At 51.6% G+C, this 10,812-nt stretch overlaps 1 protein-coding gene across 3 annotated transcripts in view; it reads left to right on the top strand.

The window, feature by feature from the left end:
* Positions 1-8,313: 8,313 nt before the first annotated feature.
* DLGAP4 (DLG associated protein 4) overlaps positions 8,314-10,812 on the top strand; it is a gene marked incomplete at its 5' end in the record, with an annotated part of 84,638 nt that continues 82,139 nt past the window's right edge. For all 3 annotated transcript variants that reach the window (XM_080813078.1, XM_080813076.1, XM_080813077.1), the window contains one exon: positions 8,314-9,312. In XM_080813078.1, coding sequence (XP_080669204.1) covers positions 8,314-9,312 — 999 coding nt within the window. The remainder of the gene's footprint in view (positions 9,313-10,812) is intronic.

Here is a 10,812-nt window from a genome sequence, read left to right as displayed (position 1 = left end):
AGCTGCTTCCCCTGCAAGGCCCAGGCCTGCCTATTTTAAGACCTCCCCAAGGTGAGGCTCCTGCCACTGCTAGGGGTTGGGTGGCTGAGGCACTGGCGCCCAGGGTCCCAGGAACTCTGACCAAGAGTGTTCAGAGGGAATCAGCGTGACCAGATGCCCACAGAACCCTCCCTCAAACCCCCACGGCCTGGTGGTGGAAACGGAGGCCTGGGGTGACCAGTCCGCAGTTGCAGCAAGAGCATAGTCAGGATTTGAATCCAGGGGCAGCTGCGTGCCCTTTGCATGATGCTCTGCGACATCCCTGCCCCAGAGGCATCGACTTGTCTGCAGGAAAGCACAGTGAGTTGAGGAGGGGAGTGTGACTGATGTTCATTAAGCCCTAAGTGCCAGATGTTTTCCATATGACATCACAATGAATCTTCCTCATAATCTTGAAAAGGGTCCGCATCCCCAAGTTATAGAAGGGGAAACTGAGGCCTAAGAGGAGTGATTGAATTACTGAATGTCTGTCTGTAAGGAGGGAAAGAAATAGAACCCAGTTATGTCCTGTCTTAGGGTCAGGTTCCGCAGGAAGAGATGCTGAGGTGTGCATGGGAAGTCTGCTGGGAAGACCTATGACAGGTGAGGGGCACAGGATCGGGCAGAGGGAGGGGCCAGATAGAGAAACCATTACAAGAAAGGTTCCGCTGATCCCACGGGCAGCTCGGTCTGGGCTGGCCCACTAAAATAGTTCTGAATTGGGAAAGGGAGCCAAGCTTTGGTGCCTACACATCAACCAGTTACTGGCTGCTGGCTACTCCGAAAAGGAGTGTAACCTCGGGTGAGGCATCTCCCTTTGGCTGAGAGCAAGTCCTAGCGTTGCCCAGTGTGAACTGTAAGCAGCCAGGGCTTGGCCGCTGGAGACGTGAGTGCCTCCATCCTGAAGAGGGACTTGAGTGGCCATTTCAGTGTCCACTGCATGTTCATCCATCTCCAGATCCTTTCTCATTCCTCTGGCTCCCAGATGAGAAGAACCAGCTCTTGCCCACAAGGAGATTATGGGAATATGGACTCATGTTCTTTGTGGGGCTGACAAACCAAGGGATGCTGGGGGGCAGGGAGACCACCATGGGTGCTAATGAGGAAGGAAAGAGTAAGTGACCAGTCCAGGAAAAGTTGAAAAACCCCACCTATTTAAAACCTGTAGAGACTGAATGGGAGAAAACTATTGCAAATCATGTTATAAGGGCCAGAATATATAAAGAACTCTTGGGGTGCCTGGGTGGCTCAGCCGGTTAAGGGTCTGCCTTCAGCTCAGGTCATGATCCTGGAGTCCTCAGCGGGGAGTCTGCTTCTCCCTGTCCTTTTGCTGCTCCCTCTGCTCATGCTCCTTCACTCACGCTCTCTCTCTCAAATAAATGAAATCTTAAAAAAAAAAAGAACTCCTACAACTCAACCACAAAAAGTGACAAATCACCCAATTTTAAAATGAGCGAAAGTCTTAAATAGACATTTCTCCAAAGAAGATACGCAAATTGCCAATAAGCACATGAAAAAATGCTCAACATCATTAGTCATCGGGGAAATGCAAATCAAGACCGCAATGAGATACCAGTTCATACCTACTAACATGGGTATAATTTTAAAAAAACACACACAAAAAAAAGCAAAACAATAACTGTTGGTGAAGACGTAGAGAAATTGGACCCCATATGTTGCAGGTGGGAATGTAAGATGGTTGGAAACCATTTGGTGGTTCCTCAAAAAGTTGAACAGAATTACCATATGACCCAGCAATTACATTCTTAGGTATATACCCCAAAGAATTGAAAGCAGGGACTCAAACAGATACTCGTGTGCCAACTTGATTGCAACCTCATTCACGATAGCCAAAAGCACAACCCAAATGCCCATCAACAAATGAATGGACAAAACTGAGGTCTCTGCGTACGTTCTGATATGATCCAGCCATAAAAAGGGATGAACTTCTGGTACATGTCATAATCCAGATGAACCTTGAAAACATTAGGCTAAATGAAATAAGCCAGATACAGGAGGACAAATGTATGATTCCATTCATATGAAATATCTAGAATGGGTGAATTCATAGAGACAAAGTGGATCAGAAATTACCAAGGGCTGGAGGAGAAGAGAGAATAAGGAGTCCTTGCATTTAATGGTTACAGAGTTTCTTTTTCTTTTTCTTTTTTTAAGATTTTATTTATTTGGCAGAGAGAGACACTGCAAGAGAGGGAACACAAGCAGGGGGAGTGGCAGAGGGAGAAGCAGGCTCCCCACTGAGCAGGGAGCAGGACATGGGGCTTGATCCCAGGACCCTGGGATCATGACCTGAGCCAAAGGCAGATGCCTAATGACTGAGCCACCCAGGCGCCCCATAATGTTTATAGAGTTTATGTTTGGGGTGATGATGAAGACTTCAGGACATAGATAATGGTGGTAATTGTACAACGTCATGAATGTAATTAATGTCAATGAACTGTACCCTTAAAAATGGCTGAAGTGGCAAATTTTTATGTTATGTGCATTTTACCACAATTAAAATGAAATACATAGGAAATAGGTAAATCCACAGAGACAGAAAGCAAATTGGTGGTTGCCAGAAGCCAGAAGGAGGAGGAAATAGGGAGTGATTGCTCATTGGGTACTGGGTTTTCTTCCGGGTTAAGAAAATGTTTTGGAACTAGATGGAGGTTACACAGCATCGTGACAGTACTGAATGTCACTGAATTATATGCCGTGTTACGTGCTTTTCACCTCAATTTTTTTAAAAGAGGAGGAAAAAAACCTGTGGGGAAATAAAATCCATGAGATGATGCCAAATAGGTACTCAGGAGGAAATGTACAGCTTTTCCAATGAGACATATACTAGAATATTAAGCCTCAGAAAATAAGTGAATTAAGTTTCCAACTAAAAAATGTGGGCAGAGTGTTAGAAGAGAGTATCTTGGACCCCAGCTTTAGGAAGGGGAGCTGGAAGAGGCTTCTTCCTGGAGTTGGATTTCAAGTTCTAGAACTGTACTATCCAATATGGTAGCCACTTGCCACATGTGGTGTTTACATTTGAGTTAATTAAAATTAAAAAGGCAGCTCCTCAGTGACATAGCTGCGTTTTATGTGTTCTATAGCCCATGTGGCTGGTGGCTACCATATTGGACAGGACAGACCCGTGGGACAATGAACAGTAAACCAGCAAGCAAGGAATATGTGAGAGTTTCCACAAGTGTTGAGAACTATGTAGAAAATCCAGCAAGGTAATGAGTTTTGTTGGCAAGGGGAGCAAGGGAATGGGAACGAGGCTGGAGAAACTGGCAAATACTAGACCATGCTGGGCCTTCCAGACCTCCACTCTGCTAAGGTTCTGCCTCATGCTGTCCCACCCTCCTCACCCCCTGCTCCTCGGCTGGCAATCCTGGCCCCTTCCCTTGCAGACCTTCTGTTTCAGGTGAGCCAGTGGGCTGCAACCTGGGTTGTCAAGAGACCCAGGTTAGCAGACCTGGAGTGGCCTTGCTGTGAGACCTTATGCTGTCCCTTCCCCAGGTTGACACTCTTTAGCTCCAGCAAGCTGTGTGGCTGGAGCTGACAGTTAGAGGTCTACAGAGAATTGCTCTCCAATGGCCTTGAATGCCAGGCTCAAGCGTCAGGCATTCGTCCCAAGAGCCAAGAGGAACCACAGAAGAGGAAGAACACTAGTGCTTTGGTATTTTAGCAGAATCACTCCAGCTGCAGTTTGGAACATGAAGGGGTCTTAGAGTGGACACTGAGGGACCAGGGAGAAGGCTGTTCAGCTGTCCAGGTGAGTGGTGGGAGGGACAGAGGCAGAGGATCCAGAGAGGAAATGGCACCAGGAGACACAACCGAGGCAGAATCACTGTGACTCAGTGACTATCATAGCTGAGGTTTCCCAGAAACATGCCCAAGACAAAGATTCAAGACTCAAGTGCAAGTACCTCATTTGGGAACAGCAGCACAGTGTGGGAAGGGAGAGGTAAGTCAGGGAAGGGGAGGTAGCCAATGAAGGGAGTGTTATCCGGCAAGTGACCACTGCAGATAACTGGAACTCCTGGGCAGCTCCAGGAGTCCGTGTAGAGCCCATGCCTCAGTTGACCCACCTGAAGGGTGGAGGAGCTGGGGTATTTACACACCAACTCCCTAACAGACACTGGTTGAGAGCTGCAGCTGGTTTGGGGGTGGGGGTAGGGTTGTTAAGTCTCTGGCAATTCCTGCCGGCCACATGTGAGCAGAGCCAGCTCCAGCAGCTAGAGAACACCCTCCACCACCACTCCCCGCCGCCGCTTCCCACAGGGCTGCAGAAGCTGAGAGTCCCAAGTCAGTCTTGGGCACCACAGTGATGAGGCCACAGGAGATATGAGGTGGGGGGGGGGGCACTCATAGCCACTGCTGTAGTGACGAACTGTTCATGAGGCCAGTATCGGGCTGTTGTTGAAAGACACAGAAACCCAACTCAAACTTAAGCAAAAAGTCTCCACTGTCATATGAGATCTTATCAAGATCTCAACAAAGGACTCTAGGCTGACGCTCCGCCAAGCACACAGCCCTAATAGAGAGAAAGGCACCTCTTTCCGGAAGAGTCCAGCCATTCCCAGGGCCAACTCTCATTGGCTAGGGAGGATCCTGTTCCCATCTCTGAGCCAATCAGTGCTCAGGGAGGCAGGGCTCTGATTGGCCAGACCTGGGTCATGTGTCCACTCCTGGGGTTCTGGGATAGGGCTGGCTCCACCTAGACTACAGGAAGTGAGACTGGGGGGTGGGGGGTGGATCATTTTCCAGGCACTGCGGGCATTGTTGCGAGGGAAGGACATAGAAAGTCAGAAGAAGGAAGAATTCAGGGAGGTGCCCAGGTGCCTGGCTTGAGCCCCACTGATTTTGCTGATTTGGGGACACCATGTGCCCACTCAGAGCCCTGGGAGGCACTGACATTTAAGGTGGAGTGGAAGGACAGACACACAGGCCCCAGAAGTCAGAGAAGGGACTTTTTTAATAATGAGGGCCCAGTCACAGGAAGGAAAGAAGTTGAGAGTTTATTTGTGGTCATTAAATCATCTGGGTCTCTAGAGGACTCCTTGATGGTGGCAGCCCCCACTCTCCCTCCTGTAGCCCCAGTGGCACCTCCAAGACAGGGACCCAATTCCCCCCACCAGCCAGGTGATGGGCCTCATCAGTAAAGACCACCAACAGGTCATGGCCCACGGTTTGTACCCCAGGCAATGAGAGTGTGCCAGCATTTCACAATTCACTAAGCACTTGCCCGCACTTTCCTTTCTCTTGGCCCCGTTTGACGAACACAGTCTAAGGCTTAGGGAGGCAGCCACGGTCCCAGGTTCACATGGTCCTGTTGGGGCAATCCTGGATTCCTGGGGATCAGGAGCACCTGTGATGTGACATTGAAGCCAGCTTGGACCTTGGGTTGAGAGAACTGTGTGTGGTGTGCACTTCTAAGCCAGCCCCTGGCCACTGTCTTCTGCTCCTGGTGACCAGCCCTCTCAACCTCCAGCATTTCTGGGGCGTCAGGCCCCTGCTATGCCCATGAGCCAGCAGGGCTGTGTTTGCAAATCGTGTCCTCAGTTTTCAGTATCTGGCCTTACTTGAGTGGGCATCGAGGACATATGGCTGCACACACAGTTCTCCAGCTAGAGAGACAAGGAGGCTGGCCCCTGAGCCCAGGGATCGCTGTGCCCCTGAGATGCTGTAAGGAAGCCAAGAAGGGATATGGGGCTGGTTTTGCTTGAAGTTGTCTTCGAGAAGAGGTTTGCCCAGAGGGAGCCGCTGCTAGCTGGAATGGAGGGGGATCCTTGACTTTCTGGAACCCTGATGGGGTGGCTGGCGTTGAAGTTACCTGTTTCGCCTTGGCTAGAAGGATCCCTCCCAGCCTTGGTTTCCCCATCTGTAAAATGGAGATAATGGTCCCCCACCTCTTGTGGCTGTTGTGAGGATATAGGGTAATGAAGATAAAGAGGCCAGTCAGTGGACGTCCTCTCCAGCTTGGAGATAGATGCTCTCCCAAGCCAGCTGGTGGGAGCAGAGATCCAAGGATGGACGTGACAATGCTCTGGCCTCCAGGATGGGGTCCATCAGGCTCCTAGAGGCAAGGAGGGTGTCTGGCGGGGAGGCGGAGAGCTTGAGCCAGGTGGACCCTGCTGAAGTCTCAGGGCTTAAGAAGGCTTAGGGAGAGCTGATCATGAAACATCTAGGTCCAAGGAAATAATCCTCAGACCCTTGAGGTTGTGGGGCTGGCCAGCTTCCCGCGACAGTTGCAAGGCAGTGCTGCAGAGGACTAGGAAGAGCTGTGGGTCCCCCACTGCCCCTGCCACTGGACCCACTCTATGATCCCGAGGCAGTTGTTGCCCTCTAAGGGCCTCGGTTTCCCCACCTCTACGATGGGAGTTTCACCAAGGCCAGTGTTTTTGACACAGTGTTAGGTGGGATCTGGAATTTGCCTTAGGAGCTGCTCTGAGGGGTGAGAGGGAGTCTCAGACACCAGAACCCATTTGGTATATTAATTTCCTGTGGCTGCTGTGACAGATTTCCAAAACTTACTGGCTTGAAACAACACAGATTTATTATTTTACAGTTCTAGAGGTTGTAAGTCTACAATGGGTCTCAGGACTGCAATCTTTCTGGAAGCCCTAGAGGAGAATCTGACTCTTTGCCTCTCTGGCTTCTAACAGCTGCCCACATTCCCTGGCTCGTGACCCTCACCCCCCTCTGACCTCTGCTTCTATCATATTTTCATGCCTCCCTCTTAAAAAGACACATGTGATTAGGTTTGTACCCCTCCAGATAATCCAGAATAATCTCCTCATCTCAAGATCCTTAATCATATCTGCAAAAACCCTTTTAATATGTCAAGTAACATAATCAGAGATTTGGGGGATTAGGATCTGGGCAACTTTGGGAGACATCATTCTGCCTACCACGCTTGGCTTCAGCCAGAGCCTGTGCATTCTGACCTGGCCCAGCCCTCCAAGATCTCTATCCCCACTGCCCTTGTCCCCACTTGCTCTGTTCCAGCCACACCGATGGCTTTCGGATCCTCAGCACACCAGGCACACAGTCTGTAGCAAGCCATGGGACTCATCTGAGTCAAGCTGGTGGTGCGTACATGCCTTAGAAACCTCACCAACCTCCCCTCTGCTTCGTGGTACAGATGGGAAGACTGAGGCACAAAAAAGAAAGGTACTTGCCCAAGTATTAAGACTGTTTTTTCCAGCATGGGCTTGGATGGAAGATCTAAAACAGTCCAACTGTCTGATTTTACAGATGGGGAAACTGACTCACAACTCCACCTAAATGTCACCCCCACCCAGGGCCTTGTCCTATCCACCCAGTCCTGAGAACAAGCACCCGTTATAGAACTCACTGAGAACTGTTCAGGCTGACTGTCATTGATCTGTTCCAGTCGGAAATGATGAGCTAATGGGCTTATTGGCTTCTCTGCTGTTTGCAGCCCCGGGCGCCTAGCCCAAAAGTCACATCAGTAGACATCTGATGAGGGACAAAGCAGATGTTTATAGAGGGTGTGCATTTGATGTAGGTAGGATTCCTCTGCTAAAGTGAGAGTTGGAGAGTACTGCCCTCAGACTCAGGTGAGATAGGCCCTACTATTTAGAAGGCTTCTCTGGCCCTCTTACAACTGTGCTGAACCACTCATAGGCAAGAGTGTTACAGGGCCAAGAGGACATGCTTACCCAGAGCCACGCTCTGGATACCGGGGACCGTGGAATTCCCTAACCAAATGGCTCCAGGCCTGCTTCCAGGGCCAGTGCGGGATCTTCCCATGGGTGGCCTGCACTGCCCATGGGGCCATCCCTAGGCCCGAAAGCACATGGAGTGAGCTTGTGGTGCATGTGTGTACGTGGTTCCTTGTAGCAAAGGATAAGTCAGAGATAGGAGGAAAACAGGGTGAGCCGCTCCCCCCACCCACTACATTTGATCGTGGAATTTGATCTGAGTTCAGACTTGGCTTTCCAGGTTATTATGAAGACATGTTCATCAAGGTAGGATTTTTTTAACAGTTTGCCAGCCTGAGCTGTGACTTGGATTGACACACACGGTATGGGGGTCTCTGTTTGTCTTCTTGTCCTCCACCCGACAGTGTTAAAGGTAGGCCAAGAGTCCTCAGAAACCCTCCCAATCCTGAGATCTGTAGGGGTCTGGGTGACATTCCTGGCACCCTGTCCCCTCCAAATTCAGCTGATTTCCTCTCTGTTTTCTCTCCCCAGGATAGCTGCCGCCCGGGAAACGCAACCCGGGTGCCCTGCTAGGGCAACGGCCCCTGCCCTGAGGGCCGGGATCATGAAAGGCCTCGGTGACAGCCGCCCTCGCCACCTCTCCGACAGCCTGGACCCACCGCACGAGCCCCTGTTCGCAGGGCCTGACCGCAACCCCTACCTGCTGTCGCCCACGGAGGCCTTTGCCCGCGAGGCTCGCTTCCCTGGCCAGAACACTCTGCCTGGGGATGGTCTCTTCCCCCTCAACAACCAACTGCCACCTCCAAGCAGCACCTTTCCCCGTATCCACTATAACTCCCACTTCGAGGTGCCAGAGGAGAGCCCCTTCCCCAGCCATGCCCAGGCCACCAAGATCAACCGGCTGCCTGCCAACCTCCTGGACCAGTTTGAGAAGCAACTGCCCATCCACCGCGATGGCTTTAGCACGCTCCAGTTCCCCCGTGGTGAGGCCAAGGCCCGTGGTGAGAGTCCTGGCCGCATCCGCCACCTGGTCCACTCGGTCCAGCGGCTCTTCTTCACCAAGGCGCCCTCACTGGAGGGCACAGCAGGCAAGGTTGGTGGCAATGGCAGCAAGAAAGGTGGCCTGGAGGACGGCAAGGGCCGGAGGGCCAAGAGCAAGGAACGGGCTAAGGCTGGGGAACCCAAAAGGCGTAGCCGCTCCAACATCTCGGGCTGGTGGAGCTCTGATGACAACTTGGACGGCGAGGGTGGCGCCTTCCGCAGCAGTGGCCCGGCCTCCGGGCTGATGACGCTCGGCCGACAGGCAGAACGCAGCCAGCCACGTTACTTCATGCACGCCTACAACACCATCAGCGGGCACATGCTCAAAGCAGCCAAAAACAACACCGCTGAGCTGACTGCCCCACCACCCCCTCCCGCACCCCCAGCTGCCTGCCCCAGCCTTGGGGTGGGCACTGACACCAACTATGTCAAGCGGGGCTCCTGGTCCACTCTGACCCTCAGCCACGCCCACGAAGTCTGCCAGAAGACCTCAGCCACCTTGGATAAGAGCCTGCTAAAGTCCAAATCCTGCCACCAGGGTCTAGCATACCATTACCTGCAGGTGGGTCCCTCCCATGGTTAGGGGTAGGATAAGGAATGTTGGGGAGAGCCCCTGTTCTGAGACTTAGCTGGACCACAGATTTACTTGGAAAGTTGCTTCATTCTGGGCTCCTGTGAGTAAACACCTGTGAAATGGGTGTCTGGTGGTACCTGCTAATAAGGGGATTTCTTCCACTGGTCATGCTTTCGGCAGACACTGATAAGGTTTCTTCAGAGCCCAGCCCAGAGTAGGAACTAAAATGTGTACCTGCCCTCTAGAGGACAAATCTGGAAGCCCTGCCCTCCCCCCTCCTCAGAGAACCAATTGCCTGGTGTTCTACGTGCCAGCCTCCTGCCTGCTAGCCCCACCAGACCAGGGGCTCCTTGAAGACGGGGACCATATTAGAAGCAGCTGTGTGTCCCGAAGGCCCAGGACAGGGTTGGCAGAGAGAGAGTGCTCAGGAAATGTGAGAAGAGAGAGGGCTAGAGGAACAGGTGGACATTTTAAGTGAACAAAGCTAGAAATAAATAAGAGCCCTGATTATCAGGATGCCGGGAGAGAAAGATGCATGAACAGATAGTCACGTCAGTGTGAGTAGAGTGTGATGGAGATCAGCATGGAGGGCTGTAGGAGGCCCTAACCCAGCTTGGGAGACTAACTTTCTCCTCCCAAGTGTTAATGTTTATTGAGGAACTTAATATGCACTTTGCAAAGCCACACTCCCGGAAAGCAGCAGAAGGCTCAGCGACATCTCTGTTGCTATGCATTCCCCTGGGGCCTTCGAGAGCAAAGCCAGGGGCTAAGAGCTGAGTGTGGCTCCTGGGGCAGAACCCAAGCTGTGGGTGGAAGTCACAGGAAGCAAGATTTCAGTACCCACCAAGATGGAAGGGGCTGCTTCTGTAGGTAGTGAGCCCTTCGTCCCGGGGGGTGTGCCAGCACAGGCCTGGCCAGCCTTTGGGAACACATTAGATGCATTTTGAACCAGATGAACATCAAAGTCTGACAAAGCCCTGGGCTCTTGTCATTCTATATAAAAATTCCAAAGATGGTGAGACTATGGGGGAAAAGCTATTTTTTTTTCAATAGAAGGAAAATGGAAATCTAGGCAGTATTTTATGTATTTAAGGCTTTTGTGGCTCTCAATCCAATTCCTTAGTTTAGAAACATCAGAGGGGGTGGTGTGTGACCTGGCTCCCTCTCAGAATGCTGTGGTTTGGTCTGATCATGTGAAAAATGCTTCAGAAACACATGAAAGGGAGTCTCTGCGGGCCCTGGGGTTTGTGCTGCTTGCTTGGGTCATGGGAGGTGGGGGGTGGGTGCTGGGGTAGCAACAGGTTTTAAGCAGGAATATCAAAGGGCACCTTCCCAAGGGGCAGGTGGAGCCAGGAAAATGGACTAGCAAATGGTTTGGGAGGTAGAATGTGTGGGCCCTAGACCTGCTGGGCAGTTAGCTGGTGGAGGGGGGGTAAGGGGGTCCTGGGGTGTGAGTCCCAGACTGGGACCATCCCTCAGCCGAGAACT

Source organism: Martes martes (assembly GCF_963455335.1).
Source record: "Martes martes genome assembly, chromosome: 9".
Lineage (NCBI taxonomy): Eukaryota > Metazoa > Chordata > Mammalia > Carnivora > Mustelidae > Martes > Martes martes.
Note: the sequence above shows the minus strand (reverse complement) of the source record. Positions and strands in the feature narration are given on the sequence as shown.